We start from the raw sequence: 20,959 nt of genomic DNA on the forward strand, positions 1-20,959 counted from the left end.
AGGCCAGGATAACAACCTGCCGAAGGGCTAGACCGGTGCTGGGGCCAGCAAGGCCGGCATCGGAGCCTGCCGAGGGGTTAGGCCGGTGCTGGGGCCAGTGAGGCCGGCATCGGAGCCTGCCTTGAGGCAAGGCCAGTACTGGGGCCTCCGAGGCCAGGATAAGAGCCTGCCGAGGGGTTAGGAAGGTGCTGGGGCCAGTGAGGCCGGCATCGGAGCCTGCCGTGAAGTAAGGCCGATACTGGGGCCTCCTAGGCCAGGATAAGAGCCTGCTGAGGGGTTAGGCCGGTGCTGGAGCCAGTGAGGCCGGCATCGCAACCTGCTGTGAGGCATGGCCGGTGCTGGGACCTCCGAGGCCAGTATTGGAGCCGGCCGAGGGGTTAGGCCGGTGCTGGGGCCAGCGAGGCCGGCACCGGAGCCTGCCATGAGGCAAGGCTGGTACTGGGGCCTCCGAGCCCGGGATTGGAACCTGCCGAGGGGTGAGGCCGATGCTGGGGCCAGCGAGCCCGGCATCGGAGCCTGCCGTGAGGCAAGGCCGGTACTGGGGCTTCCGAGGCCAGGATAACAACCTGCCGAAGGGCTAGACCGGTGCTGGGGCCAGCAAGGCCGGCATCGGAACCTGCTGAGGGGTGAGGCCGATGCTGGGGCCAGCGAGGCCGGCATCGGAGCCTGCCGTGAGGCAAGGCCGGTACTGGGGCTTCCGAGGCCAGGATAACAACCTGCCGAAGGGCTAGACCGGTGCTGGGGCCAGCAAGGCCGGCATCGGAGCCTGCCGTGAGGCGAGGCCAGCATTGGAGCCTGCCGTGAGACATGGCCAGTGCTGGGGCCTCCTAACCCGGGAACAGAACCTGCCGAGGGGTTAGGCCGGTGTTGGGGCCAGCGAGGCCGGCACCGGAGCCTGCCATGAGGCAAGGCTGGTACTGAGGCCTCCGAGCCCGGGATTGGAGCCTGCCGAGGGGTGAGGCCAATGCTGGGGCCAGCAAGGCCGGCATTGGAGCCTGCCGTGAGGCAAGGCCACTCCTGCGGCCTCCAAGGCCAGGACCGAAGCTAGCTTAGGGGTTAGACCGGTGCAGGGGCCAGCGAGACTAGACCTGGGGCCTCCCATGAGGCAAGGCCGCTGCTTGAGCCAGCGAGGTCTGGATCAGTCCACTGAGTAGCCAGGCCACTACTGGGACCATCAAGAGTGGGATCGGTACTTGCAACGCAGCATGCACAGAGAAATATCGCAGAAAATATAAATCAGACACTTCTCTTCATCAGCAATAACTAGGAGGAAGAGGGCAACAGGAAGAGGTTGAGCTATAGAAAGGGCCCTATAGTGAAGCAACTAATGTGACCAATCAGAGGGTATGTAATACTGGAGGACGGAGCCTCTTTAAAATGCAGGAGGTACATAAACAAATGTATCAAAGTAAATCACCAAAGAAGTGTGGGATGGAGGGAGGGGGAGAGAATGGGATGGGGGCTGGAGGAGGGCTAATTGGATGATGTGTGCTTGTATATCCTCTCAAGTCTTGTACTCCAATGTGATTGATATATGACTACAATGCACCAATTTAAAAAATAAATTAATAAAAAAAAACATTTGATAGTATGTTCCCCCGTAGGCATTGACTTAACTGCATCCAACAAATTTTTATATATTGTATTTTCAATTTTGCTTAATTCAAAATGTCTTCTAAGTTCCCTGAGGCTTCCTCTTTGATTCATGAATGATTTAGAAATGTGTTGTTTAATGTCGAAATATTTAGGGAGTTTTCAATTTTCTTTCTGTCACTTGGTTCTATTTTAGTATCATTTGGTCAGAGAACATAGTTTGGTTTCAGTTCTTCTAAATTTATGTTTAAAAATTTTTTTTTTTTTTTTGCGGTACTGCAGATGGAACCTATGGAGCATTCTATCTCTGAGCTACACCCCAATCTTATTTTATATTTTTTTTATTTATTTATTTATTTATTTATTTATTTATTTATTTATTTATTTATGGTGCTGGGGGTGGAACCCAGGGGCTTTCTACCTCCGGGCTACATTCCCAGACTGATTTTTAAAACTATCTTATTTGGAAACAGGGTCTCACTGCGTTGCTGAGAACCTCACTAAGTAGCTGAGGCTGGCTTTGAACCTGTGCAATCCGCCTGTCTCAGCCTCCCAAGTGCAGGGATTACAAGTGTGTGTCACCACGCCAGCTTCTTTTTATTTTTTGAAACAGGGTCTCACTGAGTTGCAGAGGACCTCGCTAAGTAGCTGAGGCTGTCTGCGAACCGCGATCCTTTGGTCTCAGCCTCCCGAATGCTGGGATTACGAGTGTGCGCCACCACGCCCGGCTCAGTTTAAAAATTTTTGTTGGGTTCTCTTCTATCTTTTTTTCTCTGCTGAGACTTTCTATCTTTTTCTCATTTCAAGACTGTTCATACTTATGTTTTGGAATATGGTTTTATAAAGTGTTGTAAATATCTTAGTCACTTCAATTTAAAGGTTTTCCATTTTGTAATAGTTAGCTGCATTTATTTTTTTCCTCACAACAGCTGTAAGATTGATTCATTATCACTCTGTTAGAGATGAAGAAACTGACGTCCATAGAGGTAGTATGTCTAGGGCTGTGTGTGGAGGAGTTAAGATGGGATGGAATGTCTCCAGCTGCCCTGGTCTTTGTGCTTTAAGGTTGAGGACTGAGCTTGCCTGGGAAGGGATGGCAGATGCGTGCCGGGCAGCGTGGGCAGACACGCTGGGCTTCGTGAGCACTGCCAGCTCTCCTCACAACGTGGATAACCTCAGAAAAGGAAGCGGGCACTTACTGGCATGCCACTGTTATTTTCTTCTTAAAATGGAATTTATATGCACAAAACTCAAAAGGTAAAAAGAGCATATAACGTTCTTCCAGATGCACCTCATCATGTCAGGTCAGGAAGCGTACAGTCCTAGTCCCTCCCCCTCTTTGAAATAGGCAGTACGTTCCTAATTATAGTTTCCATTTCATGCAATAGATCCTGAAGTTTATTTCTTGTAACTGAAACTCTGAAACTTTGATCAACATCTCTCCTTTCCTGTGTTACCCTCCCTCCCCTGCCTTTATTTAAACGGCAGCCTGCCATATAGAATGTCTTATACCCTAATGTTTTTATTTCGTGGTGCATCTTATTTCAGCATCCATTTTTTTCTTAGGTTATCTGTCTGCAAAATCACAATAGAGTAACCGAGTATAAAATTGTTATCTGACTTTCCCCAGTATGTAGCCTAGTGGTAAAGACCCTTGACTTCCATCTCTAGTACCAAGATGCACTGAGGTTAATGCATTGTGCAGCACTTAACTGTAAAATGGAGTACACAAACTGGTCTACTATTCTTCCTTTGGCTTTATAATATTCCACAGAGTAGACATAACCTAGTTCACTTAACTGTGGACTAGTTGACTTTTAATCTAAACTAACCATACCAATGTAAAGTGAATGCATCGTGTAGCATTTAACTGCACAACAGAGTACACAAAGTGGTCTTCCATTCTTTTTTTATCGCTTTATAATATTCCACAGAGTGGACATAACATAGTTTACTTAACCAGGGACTAGTTGATGTTTGGCAATTTAACCATACTCTGACTTTTAAAGCTTCTTAAAGTGAATTATGACATACATATGGGAATACACACATATGGGGATCAATTCAGAGTTATAAAAAAGAACATATTCCTATAACCTTCACAATGACAAGGGATGGGGCATCGTCAGCACCCCAGAAGTCCTTCGTGGCTTCTCCCAAACGTCACCCACTTTTCTCCCCAGGGGAGCTATCATCCCTCCCTAGCCTGTGCGTGTGTCTTTATTATTTATTTTTATGCAGTGTTCAGGAGGGGAGCCTTTTTTCATCAGGCAGAGACTCAAAAGAAAAGTGAGGCAGAGAGGGAGGCCGTGGGGGACGGGCTTAAGCTCCTGTTGGAAATACTGGAGGGAGTTGGCTTATCATGTGGACGAATGTTTGTTCTTGGGCTTGGGTTAGGCTTCTTTTTAGCCAGCCCAGAGAAGCTTGCTGGATCAGCTGAACTCGAAGATCAAGTGTTTCTGTGGGCACCAAGGTGTAGTGGACAGTGCCTCGTCACCAGAGCCGGGAGGCGGGTGTGGAGTCCGGCTCTTCCCCGCTGCTCTGATCTTTGATCGTTGAATAGCAGGGGCGCGACGTTCACAGGACAGTGCTGCTTCAAGGATTAAGTGCTTGTGTACACAGTAGGTCTTCAGTGAACGTTGGTTCTCGGGATGTAGCCACTCTGCCTTTTATTTTGACAATTTCAAATTTGTGGAAACGTTGCAAAATTGTACAACCATTTAGCTTCTTCGTCTAGATTCACCACAGAACGTCTCTAAGTACTTTAGGATGCGTCTTTTTCTTAGGGTATCTAAGACGTGCCCCACTGAGCACGTCTACAAAACTGTCTACAAAATCATAATACAGTAGCCCAATATGAAATTATCATTTAAATCCCCCCAGCTATGTCAACCATTTTCGCCTTGGATTGTCCTTAGGATTTTTGAAGAATTCAGCCCTTGTATTGCGGAATGTCCTTCAACTTGAATTTATCTGATGGGCTCCTCTTGATTAGATCCAGGTTAATGGTTGTAGACAGGAATACCAGAGAGGGAATTAATTGCTCTCCGTGATTTCTTTAGGGAGGTACACAATATCAGTTTGTCCATCAGTGGCGATAATAGCTCTATTTTCTTGATTAAGCTGGTCTTTGCAAGAGTTCTGAACTGTGAAGGCACCTTTTCTTTTGTAATTAAGCTCTCTGCGGGATGGTGTCTTGAGGCTGTGGAGCCTGTTCTCCAGGGATCGCTCACCCAATGGTATTACTGTTGATCATTCTTACCTGAGTCAGTTATGACTGTCAAAGTTGCATCATGGTGGTTTTCTGTTCCTCTTATTCTTTTACATTTATTTACTGGATTTCTTTAGTAAACTGACACTCTCCTCTTCTTTCCCCTCTCATCCTATCTTATGAGTGTGGAGTTGTGGTTTCTTTCTTCCTTCTTTACTCTTAGTCCTTACGCACTCTTGTCATTATTTTATGCTCAAATTGTCCTAACTGGCTAGTGGGAACCCTTAATTCTCCTAGGTTGGCATAATGGTAGCGAAGGTAGGTTCTCTCTAGTGTTTGACATTTGACCCATTTTGTGGCTTTGGGGGCTGTGGGGATTAATGAGGCCCCTTGCTTAGAAGCTGTGTCTTTCGTGTGCTTTAGGTAACCCTTCTGTGCTTGTTTCCCAGCACATCACTGAACTGAAGAAGGAGAACTTCAACCTAAAGCTTCGCATCTACTTCCTCGAGGAAAGAATGCAACAGGAACTTGACGGCCCCACCGAGCACGTCTACAAAACTGTGAGTGGCCCACCTCTCGCTGCCGTCCCTGGCGTCTTAGTCATTCCCAGCAGATAATTGATGGGTGCTTATTCTCAGAGTTAGCTCGGGTCGATGGAGTTGCTACCATTCAATTTGGATTGATTATGGGGACGATAAAGGCACCAGGCCGACCCTGGCAAAGACGTGCGTAATTCATCTTAACAAAGTCGTACTCTTCTTAGCATCAGAATTCTGATTCGTTGTCTTCATCAGAATTTTATAATCATTCAGTACTTGGAGAGAGGCGGTGGGATGGCAGAATGACTTTGGAGTTGGCTCCCGCTGTCACCCCAGCGGGGTGATGAGGCAGGCCACTCGCTGCCTCCTGGCCTTTCCTCCTGAGCTGAGTTAACCCTTGTGTCATAGGGTGGCTTGTGTGGATGAAGCAGGGATGGCATGGGAAGCTCCAGCGCATGGTCAACACGCCTCAGTTACCCTCGTCGTCTCAGTGAGGCTTTCTTGGGCCGCCCAGAGTTAGGATCGTCAGCTTTTCTCTGATTTGACTCCTCTATATTCTTGTGTGGTTGCTTAGAACTGTCAGGAAAAAAAAATAAAAAATAAAAAAGTCTATTTCTATCTGAAGTTTTGACCTGCAGGTCTTTGTCTGAAAACAAACCTTGGCTCTGAAAGTTGAAAAAAAGAACTTGGCTTTCTTGAAAAGACATGAGTACAAACAATATTTCGGTGCCTGTTTCTTAGCTCTTTGTGGTAGATTAGCCCTTGGCCTGGGAATTATTCTATCTTTTCTCTTCTGAAGTTTTTACCACTGAAAACTTTTGAAGGAGGAAAAAGAACTCTCCTGGAGTTTCAGCAGAGGGACTTAAATGGACTTTTCTCAAACAGGGATGTGTTGTCTTTCTGAGCCTTTTCAAGAGCTGCAAAGCTCCCTGGTCCCTGAAGGCACGGTTGCTTCCTTCAGTGTGAGGTGCAAAGACAACGAGGGCGTCCTTTCCTGGATGGGGGTGGTGAGACAATCGGAGCTGCAGAGGAAAACAGCAGTCTAAAGCCCTTGATGTTGAGTGTGGCGGCCACGCACCCCAGCACCTCCGGGCCACGTGTTTGTCCATTCCTTATATTGTTGTAATTTTCGGGACAGCTCTGTGCGGCAGCCAATATCCTCATCTTTCAGGGAAGGATGGGAACTGGCTTGGTGTCCTGTGGCTACTGTAAGAGTGAGTTGGAGGCTGCTGTGCCGACCTCACCCTGCCCGGCTGCTTCAGCAGTTCTTTCCCATTGATTGACCAGATGGCCTGATTTTATTGCACTCCTCCTCCCTCTCCTCCTCCTTCTCCTCCCATTCCTCCTTCTTTTTCTTCAATTTTTGGGTGTGTACACCTAATTCAAAATTCAAGAGGCATAGGAGTATATGCACATTCTTATCCCCTCGGCTCCTTACATCTAACCAGTGTCCCGAGTGTGTATGTGTGTTTATGAATCCATGGATCCCCTTTCATTTTTCACCTAATGAGATCTTAGATGTCTTTCCTTAACAGCAGTATAAGTATTTCTTTGTTCTTTTATGTAGCTTTTATAGTAGTTCATTATATACTTAGAAGGTATCTTTACCTTTTTTTTGTGGTATTGGGGATTATTAAACCCAGGGGCATTCTACCTTTGAGTTGTACCCCCATCCCTTTTTATTTTGAAACAGGTTCTCATTCAGTTTCTGAGGGCCTTGCTAAGTTGCTGAGGCTGGCCTTGAACCTCTGACCCTCCTTTCTCAGCTTCCCAAGTACCGGGATTACAGGCCTGTGCCACCATGCCCGGCTGGTGCCTTGGCTTTTGATTTGGAAATTACTGTCATCATTTACATAAGTTTATAACTTGAGATATTGAGCGTGAGGAAAATAGTCCGATGGCCACATTAGCTGTCCATGGGGTGCCAGGTTCAGCAGGAAGCAGAGCTCGTAGGGTGATTGCATCAGACACTGAAGCTCGCTGCCTTTCTGAAAGCTGGAGAGCGAGCCCTGTGTTTGAGGGTGTCCGCAGTTTTCACAGAACCATACTTGGAGACACTGCCCTGCTCCTCGGTGCCCCGTCCTGTGGCAAAGGTCAGTTTCTTCTAGAAGCTCTCCTCATAGATGACATCTTGGTTCCGCAGACGGTGGAGAAGATAATGCAGGCTTTCCTCACTCTGGCTGGCTTGGCCCTCGCGTCCATGATGGGTGGCCCTTGTGCTTTTTCTTGGGCACCTGAAGGGCCAGAGAGGAGGAACATTGCTTCCCACTCCCATCGCCTTCTTCTGAGGTAGACGCAGGGCATGAAGACGGGGCCTGGTCCGTCTCAGTGCTGGGCCTAGGCGTGAGTAAACGAGTGCCCGCTGACATACTCCAGGCTTTTTCTGGTGAAGAGTAGAGGCGGAACTTGAGCCGTGGCCGCTGGCCCCGCACCGTGCCCTTTCCATTCCGGCTGTCCTTTTAACCTGGGGTCCTTGTTCACCCCAGGACTGCTTGGCCGAGAGAAGGAGGGAGGTATGTCCTCTGAGGTTGTAAATTTGACTGGAAATGTTATGAAGTCGATTGTTAAATTGGCATGAGTTATTAAAATAAAACAGGAGGATGAATTTCAAGAAATCTTGGATTTATAGCAGTCCTCTGCAGAGTGCACACTAGACCCTGCTGCACTTTCCTCGTGTATTCCGGCTGGGAGACATCTGGGGATAAGCTCGAGAGGCCCACCCTGCTCCCCGGGCTCTTGTGGGTTGCATCTGCCTTAGGATTCTCCCGCGAGTTGTACGCCCAGGGCGGCGTGTGACTTTGTTTCACTCAGTTAAGAGAAAGACATTGCGGTGTCCCCCAGGGACAGCTTGGTCCATGTGGTTGTGGCTTTTTTGTGGGTCCCCTGAAATCTTAAACGGAAGCAAGACAGGCTAGGATGCGTCCTTCCCCTTAGCCATTCACAGGTTTGCTTTTTTTTTGTTTTTTTTTTTTGTTAAAGCTGTAACATGTTCCCTCTGCTACAACCACCACATGCGTGATTGTAAACAACCAGAAGTAATTGCCTTGGAATGGTAAAAGCAAACTGTAAATTTGCTTGGCGGAGGGCGAACAATTTCTAAATCAGCCTCTCCTGTATGACATTTATGCCTCGATATCTGAATGCTCTAGCTGTTAGAAGCTGGGAACATTTGCATAATTGTTCCAAGTCTTGAGAAATCCGGAGCTTTCTTTTGAGACCACCAGTGTTTAATAATTCCCCTTTCTCTGTGCCTTGAGGCTAATGAGGGTTTGAATGTAACATCTGCTATTAAAAGCATCGCGGAGCCAGTCCTCGCAAGAAGCAGGTCGCCCGCCATCGCGGCAGGTCTTGATCTCACACTCGTTCTTTTCTTCCCTTATCTGGTCTGGAAGAACATTGAGCTGAAGGTGGAAGTAGAGAGTCTGAAGCGGGAGCTCCAGGAGCGAGAGCGGCTGCTCGTCAAAGCCTCGTGAGTACCTGCCATCCCGTCTGGAGGTCGCTGGGGCTCGGCGTGGAGGCGCTCGGCTGGCCGGGAAAACAGGACCAACTGCTTTTGCTTTGCTTTTTTTTTTTTTTCCCCCCCAGTGGTACTGGGGATTGAACCCAGGAGTGTTCTACCTCTGAGCTACGCTCCAACCCAATTTTATTTTTTGTTTTGCATTAGGGTCTCGGTGGGTTCTGCAAGTCTCACTGTGTTGCTAAGGCTGTCCTTGAACCTGCAGTCCTCCTGTCTTAGCCTCCCAAGTGCTGGGATTACAGGCATGCACCACCATGGCTGGCCCAGCTGCCTTTCTAAGCCAGTTCTCTGTCTGTTCTTGGAGGACTTCAAGGATATTTTATTTTTATTTACTTGATATTTTGGTGGTATTGGGGATTGAATCTAGGCACATTCTACCTTTGAGCTACACCCTGACCCCTATTTCATTTTTTAAAATCTGGAAACAGGGTCTCACTAGGTTGATTAGAGGCTCGCTAAATTGCCGAGGCTGGCTTTGAACCTCTGAGCCTCCTGTCTCAGCCTCCCAAGTTCCAGGATTACAGGCGTGTGCCACCATGCCCAGCTTATTTATTTTTCAACAAGTATAACACACAAATATTTAATGAACAAGTCTTCACTGTGCACGTGATGGGTTTTCACAAAGCAGACAGTCGTGGGGCCACGGTCCAGAGCAGGAGGTGGAGCAGTCAGGCCCCCGGAGCCTTCTGTACTCTTAGGACAAACCTTCTCCTATGGTGCCAACGCTTCTCATCACTTTAACACCCTTGCTTCCTTCTGCCTGTGTCTAAACTTTATATAAATGGAACCATGAGTCATGAGCTCTTCTGTGTCTTGCTTCTCTCCTCAACAGAAAATCTGTGAAGTCATCTGCTTTTGCTGATTATTTCAGCAGTTCATTCATTTTCATTGCTGAAAAACCAAGGGACTTGAAGGGGTCCTGGTGGCAAGGAAGCAGAAGGTGGGGCGTGGACCAGAAGGACTATTTTTAAAATCTGTAAGCTGGGCGTGGTGGCGCATGCTTGTGATCCCAGTACATGAGCATCTTGAGACAGGAGGATTGTATGTTTGAGGTCAGCCTCAGCAAGTAGTGAGGCACTCATCAACCTACTGAGACCCTGTTTCAAAATAAAAATAAAAATAGGTCTGGAGGTGTAGCTCGGAGATAGAATGCCCCTGGATTCCATCCCCAGTACCCCCCCCCCCACAAATAATCTGTTATGTATACTAGGGCCTCTTGCAATATTTTATTGGAAAGAGGTTCTGTTACTTAAAGATTTGAAAACTAATATTTCCATGAGTTGGTTCAATATTCAAATATTTGTTGAAGCTGGGCTTGGTGGGATTATACACATGTAATCCCAATGCTCGTGAGGCCGAGACAGGAGGATCTAGGCTCAAAGCCAGCATGTGGTAACTTGGTAAGACTGTTTCAAATAACAAAAAAGGGCCGGGGTGTGTGGCCCAGCGGTAGAGCGCCCCTGAAGACATATATATAATGTTTATATATGTGTACGTACGTATGTTTAACAGCAAGCACAGTTCAGTGGATGCAGCCCGTGGAACAGCTGGTTCATCCACCCCCGGGTACTGTATGATGACTTACGCCGCGCACTGCGGATGTGGAGAGACGCCACCCACCGCTCCACAGCTCAGCAGACTGCTGAGCGTGCGTCACGCCTGCAAGTGAGCGCGTGGCGGAGGTGCCTCACGGGGAAAGTGGGGACACCAGAGGGCGTTCAGTGTTGCTCCAGGGGTGAATATGGCTTCGCAGGTGGCCCGCCGAGGGCTGCAGCTCTTATGGAAGCGCTGTGTCTGTCCCGGCAGCAGAGCCGCTGGGGACCAGGCATGGCCGACCCCCTTCACTGCCTCTGGTCCAGCGGCTGGGAGTTGCCCTGGTTGCCTTTGAGCAGGTTAGAGGGTCCTGGGCCCAGGCTCCTCCTCTGAGTTATGCCGAACTTGCACGTGCGTGTGGTGTTTTCCAATGAGTAGAAAAATGAATAAATATAACCAGGTAAACAGTTTTTGTTTTTGTTTTTGGAAGCACAAGCTGGGCAGCGAGGTGAATCTACTTTGCCAGGACTGAAGACCAGTAACAGGATTTGGTCTTTTTGTATTCGCCATTCCGCCTGCTTCCGGTCTTGACTAGGACCTGATTTTTGCTAATCACGTGCACACGAAATCCCCAGCTCGCAAGGGCTCGTGTGCGCACCTGAGTTCCAACACACAGGGTGGAGAGTCTGGGGGCCTGCACACGAGAGTGTATGTGTACATTTCCCAGTCTGCCCAGCTTGGTGTTCAAGGATCTGTGTGATCGGAGCAGCTTTGTTAACTTACTCAGAGCACATTTACGAAGCGAGTTTTGTGTGCGGCACTGGACAAGGTTCCTGGGGATACAGAAGAGGCCCCGGTACCTGAGGCTCGCCCGCTAGTGGAGGTGATGATGGCTAAATATTTGTAGGAATAAATGTGTGAATACAAATTGGGAGAGGAGCTCTAAAGTAAAGAAAGGGAGCTAGGGGGTTTATGGCTGCCAGAATGAATGTGTGGACATAGACATGTAGCAGGGAAGGCGTCGCTGTGAAGGAGACTTTTGAGATGAAATCTGAGGCCTCAGTAGGAATCAGCAGGTGAGTGTACAGAGGAGTAGTAGGGAGAAAGGAATTTATAGGTAGGCCAGAGGAAGAATGAGGAGACTGGAGTGCTTAGAGACTGTGGTCTTTATCCTAAGATTAAATAACAAGTGACACAATCAAGAGTTTCACTTTGAAATGGTCACTGTGGATGCCCGGGAAGCGGGGACACCAGGTCGGACGCAGTTCCACGCTGAGGTCCGAGCTGAGTGTCTGGGGCGGGCTCCGCGGGCCTCGCTGCAGGACGGAAGGGAGCTGTCAGGGACCCTGCGGGGCTGAGATCACGAGCTCAGCTAATGGTCATGAGATCATTAGCCACGTCGGCGTCCTCTCCAGCACCTCTGTCCCAGATGCAGTTCAGGGATACTCTGAGGCCCTCCAGCTCGGCCGACTCTCACCCCTCCCAGGCCAGCGCGGCACAGTGGCCTCACCCTCCCAGAGAGTGTGCCTGGTGGGGCACGCGCCTGGAGGGTCGCACATGGCTCCTCCTGCCCGCCCTGGTCTCGGCACAGACTTCTGGCCTGTAAGACAGTCCCTATGTGTAGCACTTTTTAGTTTATTAAACACTTTCACATCCATTTCCATTTCTTTATTGTCCTGGGAGCTGTGTAATTGTCAAGGAATATCCTCCTTTTATAGAGGGGAGAATTGGGGCCTGGCGAAGGGAAGGGTCCTGAGTCTCAGCCGGAAAGGTCAGAACGAGGGTTAGAACGCAAGTCCCTGACGTCCAGGTCTGCACTGGGTTCATGCTTTGCTGTTGCTGCTGTCCCTCCTCCTCCTCCTCCTCCTCCTCCTCCTCCTCCTCCTCCTCCTCCTCCTCTTCCTCCTCCTCCTCTTCATTTGTGATATTGGGGATGGACGCCAGGGCCATTCTACCTCTGAGCTAAACTCCCAGCCCTGTATTTTATTCTTTATTTTGAAACAAGGTCTCACTGAGTTGCGAAGGGCTTTGCTAAGTAGCTGATTCTGTCTGCGAACTGTGATCTTCCGGTCTCAGCCTCCCGAATGCTGGGATTATAAGTGTGCGCCACCACGCCAGGTTGCTTTGCTGCTTAATTTTCATATATAGACCCAGTGCATGTGTAGTATCTGTCTCTCAGTGGCAGTGTCCGCTCCGCCGCTGCTCAGTGAGCCTTTCTGTTTACTCCTGACCGCCCAGCACCCGGCAGCGTGGTGGTAGCAGGTATGTGTTGATGGAAAATGTCTTCATTAATAGCATTCCCGCAGCTCCCCTTTTCAGTGTTAGGGCTGTGGTGGGAGGCGGGGGTGGGGCACCAGACCTGCCACAGGAAAAGCCCCTGCTTTTCCCTAAGAACTGTAATTAGAAGGGAGTGGATCCAGAGGAAATGCTGAGGGTTAAGAAGAGCAACAGGTGGAGGCTAGGGGGTGGCTCAGTGGCGGCGCTTGCCTAGTGTGCCTGAGTCCCGGCTTCCATTCCCAGCAACCCCAAAGAGAGGGGGCAGCAGGGGTGGTGTTGAGGGCGGTTCTTTCTTATATGATAGACGCTGGATTAGACCGACTTCCCCTTAGGTCTTGCTTCGCACCTTGTCTCTTAGCCCATATTCTACAAGAAAGAATCGAAGGTGGGAATTCACAGTGGTCGAGGCCTGACCCTGTCCCCAGCCCTGTGCCTGCCACGTGGCACCGTATTGCATTTGATCTTCACGACAGTACGGCAAGGCAGCCGACACTCGCTCCCGTTTGAGAGAGGGGAGAACCGAGGCCCGGAGGGGAGGGCAGCGAGCCGGGCCCGCAGCGTGCTCCACCTCGCTGTGGAGGGGCGCGAGCTCGCGGCTTCTCTGTGGTGGTGTTCATCAGTTACAATACGGCGGCATTAAGAACAAAAGCAGTCATAGTGTTGGGAGTAAATTTTATCTCTGTAGCTTTAAAACACAAACAAAAAATAATAATTCCATTAGCAGAGGAAAATTGCACTGTACTGCTGAGCATAAATTTTATTGCTACAGTAACTATGGAGTACAAAGATGATAAATGAAAAGTTGGAACATTTATTATTGGGAATATATTTTATTGCTATAACTAAAACACAAACAAACCGAATAATACCAGTAGTTCTTAGAAATTGTAGTCAGCCTCTTGACAATCTATAGGACTTGGGCTGTAAAATACCACAGTCGGATCTGGGCTGAGGGCGGGACAGTTTGCATTTGGGTGGACAGGGGCGATGGGTGAGGTCAGGGGTCATAGAGGGGATTCCTTTTATAGAGGAGGCTCTGTAAAGCCCCAAGAGCTTCGACATTTGTGAATTGCTAGCAGAAATTCAGGACTAGCTGGGCATGTCGGCACATGTAATGCCAGTACTTGGGAGGCTGAGACAGGAGGATTTCAGGTTTAAGGACAGCCTCAGCACTGTAGCCAGACTCTCAGCAACCTAGTGAGACCCTGGTTCAAAAACAAAAAAAATAAAAAGGGCTGGGGGTGTAGCTTGGATGTAGAATGGCCCGGGGTTCAACCCCCAGTATCACACATACATAACGCAAAGAGCCCGGCGTGATAGCACACAGTACTTGGGAGGCTGAGACAGGATAATCGCAGGCTTGAGACCAGCCTCAGCAACTTGGTGAGACTCTCATGAACCTAGTGAGACTCTGTTTCAAAACAAAAATAAAATAAAAAGGACTGGGGGGTGTAGCTTGGATGTAAAACGCTCCTGGGTTCAATCTCTTGTAACAAAAAAGTAAAAAAGAAATTCAGGAGTAGAGAAATGGTGCTTCAGGCCCAGGAAGGGGGGGCATTGTAGTCTGCCACTTTTCTGCCTGTCTCTTACACCCCTAGAGGAGGGATAGAAATGACTGTGAGTCACTATGACTGAGATAGTACTGATCCAGAACTGAGCTGAGGCAGTGGGAGCCGAGGACACTTGATGGCATTGGTCAGGATGTAGCTTTGGCCCTGGCCGGGGGATGATCTCTTGTGGGCTCAGACCCAGCAGAGGGATGGCAGGAGGCCCGTCATAGCGCCCCGGCAGGGCCAGCGTTTGCCCTGGTCTTGTGTGTGCGGAGCCTCATATCAGGAAGGAAGGGGCTCCCGGTGTTAGCACATGCATCCTATGAGACAGTCATCCCGTTTTTCACACGAGGAAGCTAGGGTGTCACAGGTAACTTACGGAGGGGATGGAGGAGATGTGGAATCAGACCTCTCCGGCCTTGGAGCCCCTGTTTTTTCTTTCCTTCCAGTTGTTCCCACGGAATTCCACTAACATGACATCATGGCAAGGGGTCTTATTGGAGAAAGGACATGAATGAAATAGCTCTGAATAAGGTCTTTATTTGCAGGCGCCTCCTGTTTGAGACTTGGACAGCCAGCGTGGCTCTCTTGATGCTCCATTGTTCTTGGTAAAACAGTTCACATGGCTTGGATGTGTGGGTGCCTGCTCTCAGCTCTCTGTTGGGGAAATTTCATATACCCCTGAAGTAGGGTGCGGGAGGCTGATGCTGAAGGGATTTCTTTTTTTTCCTGTTGCAGTGTTTCTGAGAAACCAGCTTTAGGTGGAGCCATTTCCTCTGTTATCCTGCCTCCTGGAAGCGCAATCACTTAGAAATCTGATGAGGACTCAGAGTCCAAGTCTTACAGATTCTTGCCTGACGCCGTTTTTCCTTTGGCGTTGCTGAAGGTTTTGGTGCGGCGTCCCCACGCTGATCGTCCTGCGGAGAGAATATTCCGAGGGGCCTCGGCCACGCGCCTGATGTGCCCTGGGTTAGAGCAGCAGCGTGGGGTGCTGGCGTGACCTCCCCGCTTCCCGCCCTGAGTGCTGGTGCGCGCTCACTCAGACCGATGGAGCTCAACTTAAAACGCTTTCTCCTCGGCTGGCGAAAGATGAAGCAGGCAACCCTAGCCCCACGGCCCAGTGTGTTTTTGTGTGTATTGCTTCTTTGCACGTTGGTTTGTCAGACCACCTTTCCTACGCCGTAGTGGAGGTGGACCTTTTTGGAAGCTTCTTGGTGGGGAATTTGGCAGTAGCTCTCACGAGTTTTAAACGCGCACGTCCCCTTTGACCCACCGATTCCCTCTCTGGGACTCTGCCTTCAGGAAATCGCTGGCTGGTAGACACGCGAGATGCTTTCCTCACGTTCTCATCATACTAAGCAACGGCATTAATGTTTATTGAATGCTTACTTCCTACCAGGCGCTGTTTCCAGATTTTTATGAGTACTATCAACCACGTTAAACCAGAAAATGCTAAATATTTAAAATATAGGGAATTGATATAAGAAGTCATAGTATACGTCACACAGTGAATTGACGTGTGGCCTTTAACGATGTAGCTTTATATTTATTGGCACAAAAGGATGTTTAGTAGTGTATTAGGTAGTACAGTGAGTTCACTGATAGGTACTAAATAGGTCTGTTTATGTAGAATTGTCTAAAAGGTATACTGAAATGTTGACTTAGTTATTCTGAAGGACAAGGTAATGCATGACTCTTACCTTTTTCTTATATTTTATTTTTTGGACTGAGGATTGAACTCTGGTATTCTACCTCCAAGCTAACACCCTCCACCCCCTCTAGCCCTTTTTACTTTTTTCATTTTGAAACAAGGGTCTTACAGAGTTGCTGAGGCCAGCCTCAAACCTGTGATTCTCCTGTCTCAGCCTCTCAAGTACTAGCATTAGAAGTGTGCACCACCACACCTGGCTCACTAGAAATACTAATTAAAAAAAAAAAAAGCCTAGCTCAGGCAAGCCAAGGAAATGAGTAACGTGCCTTGTCTCTCGGCAGCTGCCAAAATTACTCTCCACGTGTTACCCGAACGCGTCTTGCCCTTTGTCTCTTTCTGCAGCAAAGCGGTCGAGAGCCTTGCTCAAGGGGGTGGCTCTGAAGTTCAGCGGGTAAAAGAGGAAGCTCAGAAGAAGGTGCAGCAGGTGGAAGACATCCTCACCAAAAGAATACTCCGTCTAGAAGCGGCAAGTCTGGGAGCCCGGGGGGCGGTGCTCCTTACGAGCGGGCTGATGAGCGGAAGCAGTAGTCCCCTCACCCTCATCGAGCATCTCCTGGGTTCCAGCCCTGCTTTAGGCACTCGGCATATATATTTCAGAAATAACCCTTACACCCTGCGAACTGAGGTCTTCGTGGCCATAGGAGGACACTGCGAGAGGCACCAACAGGTCCAGGTTAAAGCCTGTGGCTTTGATTGTAAAGCCTGTGCTCTTGCTACAACACCGCGCTGCTGTCTAGTTCGGTCCCTTTTTTATTTCAAAGATGAGGAAGCTGAGCCTCAGAGAAGAGGGGAATGGCTGCCTTGCCCGATGCCAGCCAAGTCTGGAACCACATTTCCTGGCTAGCCCGTGCCTGCCCCAGATCCCGTGCCCAGCGTCTGGCCTCCATCTGCCCGGCCCGCCGGCGTCACTGACTGTCTTTTGTGCTGCGCCCCGTTTGTAACTTCTCCCCACTTCTCAGCTGTTTCCCGTGTGACTGCGGTGGGAGTCAGGAAGTTGCTTGGCTAAAAAATCCTGTCTCCATCTTAAGGGAGGAAAACTAATATTAAATTATACAGATTGAGCATTCCTTACCTGAAGTGCTTGGGACCAAAAGTCTTGGATTTTGTGGTTTAAAAAGAAATTTTGGAATATTGGCATGGGACTCAGGTTAAAACCTCAAATCTATTTATGTTTTATATATACTGTATATACATAGTCTGAAGGCTTTTTTTTTTTATAGTTCTAGGGATTGAACTTAGGGGCATTTTTGTTTTGAAACAGGGTCTTGCTAAGTTGCTGAGGGTCTCACTGGATTCCTGAGGCTGGCCTTGAACCCGTGATCCTCCTATCTCAGACTTCCAAGTACTGGGATTCTAGGTGTGCACCACCATGCTGGATTTGCAGGTAGTTTTATATGACGTTTCGGTGTGGGTGAGTTTTGACTGTGCCCCATCTCATGAGATCAGATTGTGCCATCCTGTTGGCACTCAAAACCTTTCAGATTTTGGCACATTTCGGAGCTTGGATTTTTTGAGTAGGGTACTCAACCTATTACTAGCTATTTACTTTTTTTTTTTAGTCTTAGAATTGTTTCATCTTTTTTCAGTAGATATAAAGAGTAATCACCAAAAAGCACTCCTGGGTACCAAGAGCTGGCCCCGTGCTTTGCAGCTTCCAGCTCTCCATTGGTGATGTGCGTTTCCACCCTTGCGTCTCCCCTTGGGGCACGTCTCCATTAGGCTCAGAAAGAGGGCGAATCTTAGTCCAAATCATAAGTGGTAGAGCTGGAAGTCAAAGAAGGGTTTTCTGGAGTTGAGTGAAAATTCAGTCATGCTTTGAAGGGATGTAGCCTGTCGATTGAGTCGCCTCGGTTTTCCAGCAAGTGCCTCCCGGCGTCTTGGGGTGTCAGAACTCTGCTCTGCTACTTGCTGTCTTTATCACCGTGGATGAGGCATTTGCCCGCGGTCACCTGCTTGGCGAGTGCTGACACCACCCCCCCTGCCCAGGGATGACCACCAGGAGGCGCCCTGTAGGCCTGGCCAATCCACCCAGTAAGCCAGAGAGATAAGGCTTTCAGCCATCCCTTTACTTTTCTTGGTAACAGACGATGAAGCAGGCACGGCGTGGCTAAGGCACCGGCTCCAGGTCACACAGGCTGCACGTGGCCTGGCTGCTGACCTGCATTGTAGAATGCTTTACTTTCAGTGTATAACATTTTAGGGTCGGATGAGGATCAGATATGACATAAATAAAGCTCCTTGCTCAGAGCCTGGCATTCAGTAGGCACTTGGTAAATCACGGGCTTTGTGTTTTGTTGTCTAGGAACACAGGAGATGATTTTCCCAGCTTTCACTGAGACTGGCTGGCAAGCTCGCGGGGAGATGGTGATGGAGTGCTGTGGAGGGAGGGTAGGGAGGAGGAAGCCAATGGCTTTGGAGCCTCCGCTGATGCAACACATTTTGACAGAGTCTACCTGCAGCTCTTTGATGGGATAGTGGCTATCCCAGTTCTCTAGATGTGAAGCTGGGGCTCAGAGAGGTTCAGTGATGATCTGGAGTCACACAGCAAGTAAGTAGGAGAGCCGGGTTTTGAACCCAGTGTGATTTGCCATTTATGTTTGTCTTATGGTCAGAGGCGGTGGGTGTGAGGAGCTGAGGATTCAGGCCTCCTCCCAGGTAACTGGCATGAGCACCAGAGCCTTTTTCCCCAATGCAGGCCCTGACTCTGATTCAAATGATTTCCTCAGTGGCTTCTCTGAGCTTGCAGGAAGAACCTGGAGTTTATTCACCACCTAAATCACCTTGGAGATACCGAAAATGTACTCTAGAATTATCTTAAAAAGGAATAGTGAGGGGAGTGGTGGAGTGCGGGGTGAATTTGTATGGAGATTATGGCTACGTTTTGGAATTTATGTATGTTTAGTATTGAGAGGCACATTTCTCCTTGTTCTCATTGAGGCTGTAAATATTGATCTGATTTTTGAAAACCAGAGGTACAGTTTTTGTAGAGCTGATTCTTTTCCTTTGGAAATGCCTATCACTCTTCAGGATACAAGAGGGAAAATGGCTGGCAAATGTATTTATTACCGATTCTTTCCATGTATAGTGCAATTCAGGGAGGGGAAATGTGCCGGAGAAAAAAGTCATAAATATTTATATTTTAATCCAATTTCCTTTCAAAATGTTCCCAATTGTATTGAAAAATTGCATCAAATGCATTTAATTTCACTCTAGGATGTGAAAGCCGCCCAAGCAGAACTGGAAAAGGCCTTCGCAGGGACAGAGACGGAGAAGGCTCTTCGGCTGAGCTTGGAAAGCAAGCTGTCAGAGATGAGGAAGGTGCACAAGGGTGACTTGGACGCGGCCCTGGCGCTGGAGGAGAAGGACAGGTGTGGCTCGCTCGGGCGGGGGGAGTCTTGTCCCTCCCGTCTTTCCCTCCCTTCTCTCCTTGTTTCCCACAGCACTTGAAGGATGTAAGATGTTAGATAGGGCTGAAACTGGGGCGTAGAGAAGAGGAAGAGGATAGTAACATGAGGGCAGAGACAGTAGTAGATAGAAATTCATGTGAAAAGTTCTTAGATACCACATCTAGCATTCAGTTTGCGCTTTAAGCTTTCTGGTAGTCAGAGGAAAAGAGGGGAAACCATGTCGATGGGCCTGAGCTTAGCATCGCCCACTGGGTAAAACGAGCCAGTAAGTGCGGAGAGGCCCAGTTTTACTTGGCATTGCCGGAGGGAAGTTTCTCTTGTGGTTCTTTCCCGGGGACTTGTGCGCAGCTCCGGCCCCACAGTAAATGCTGGTGAATTCTGTATGACCTGTTTTCCATCCCGTTTTTTCATTGCTGGCTGGAGGCCCAGGTTAGTACAGTGCCAGGGCCCCGCAACAGAACAGTGCGGACCAAATACAGAGTGTTTTGATGGTCTCAAACGGAATATCTGCTATTCAGAGAAGAGACTGGAGGGGAGGGCCTGAGGCCATCTTTAATGCTCACCATATATCTTGCAACAAAACTTTTGATAAAAACTTGTTAGGAGAAAGTTGAGATTTTCCATGAACCTTGTATTTTGCTGCTCTTGCCCTGTTCTGGTGCTCACTAAGTGGAGGGCGGGGTTAATTGAATGAAAGTGAGACTTCCCTGTCCACTGAAGAGCTGGGTGCATTTGGCATGGGAAGGAGGTTGCTCCCAAGTGCACCCACTGCCCCAGAGGGCCTGGGCTGTGTTCCTCTCTGGGCCCTCAGTGCCCCTGCTGTTTAGGTTTCTGTTCCTAAGCGCCATTTGCTTGATTTCTGTCTTGGTGCCCCCTCTTGAGATTCGAGCCTGATGCTTGTTTTCCTTATGGGTTGGGCAGTCAGATGAGCAAGCTTTTAGGGTTCCCTGTGAAAGAGGAGTAAATGGGCCCCAAGGGGGAGCCTGCTGTCCCCATGCTCCAGGGCCCCGGCTTCTGCATCCGGAACCAGCATTTACTGGGTGTGGCCCAGCCTCTTCTTAGCTTTGATCTAGAAAGTGGGAGCGTTGTGATTAGGGAACTGAGTTCTCTGTGGACCTCAGTGGAGTAAGACTCATCTGAGACCCTGTGTAGGAAAGACAGCTCCCTGGAGGGTGCCGTTGCCGCGCCTCCTTGGCACCGACCTTCCCAGGCACCACTAGGCTGAGAATTGGGCACAGATGATTCGCGCCTTCCTGGGTCTCCCTCCCCACTGGTCAGCAGGCAGCTCTTAGAAGGCTGTAGGCTTGTCGTCCCGAGGGAGCTACAGGCCCCCAGCAGTTAAACTGCGGGCTGGGGGACCCAGATAGTGAAACAGAACAGAATGTGTAAGCAGTCACCAAAGAAGAAATGACAGCACTCCTGGTGCCTATGAGGAGGAAGAAAGGCGCGGGCTTGGGAGAGTGCACAGAAGTCCTGTGACACGGCTGACTGGGAGGCCCCGTGAGGGCCCACCGATGCTTGCTGTTAATTCATGGGTTCTGTGGGACTATTGTGTCCTGTATTTAATAAGTAATTCCTGTGCCTCTTCTGTCCTGACTGGGTCTCCTGGGTTGGCACTGGC

The 20,959-nt window shown here is 49.1% G+C and overlaps 1 protein-coding gene across 1 annotated transcript in view; it reads left to right on the forward strand.

The window, feature by feature from the left end:
- Positions 1-20,959, forward strand: part of CDK5RAP2 (CDK5 regulatory subunit associated protein 2) — a gene marked incomplete at both ends in the record, with an annotated part of 199,131 nt that overhangs the window by 32,432 nt on the left and 145,740 nt on the right. Inside the window, 4 exons of the mRNA XM_080708903.1 lie at positions 5,254-5,364; positions 8,736-8,812; positions 16,274-16,397; positions 19,145-19,299. Of these exons, the coding sequence (XP_080565029.1) occupies positions 5,254-5,364; positions 8,736-8,812; positions 16,274-16,397; positions 19,145-19,299 (467 nt within the window). The remainder of the gene's footprint in view (positions 1-5,253; positions 5,365-8,735; positions 8,813-16,273; positions 16,398-19,144; positions 19,300-20,959) is intronic.

Source organism: Muscardinus avellanarius (assembly GCF_963383645.1).
Source record: "Muscardinus avellanarius genome assembly, chromosome: 13".
Taxonomy (NCBI): Eukaryota; Metazoa; Chordata; class Mammalia; order Rodentia; family Gliridae; genus Muscardinus; species Muscardinus avellanarius.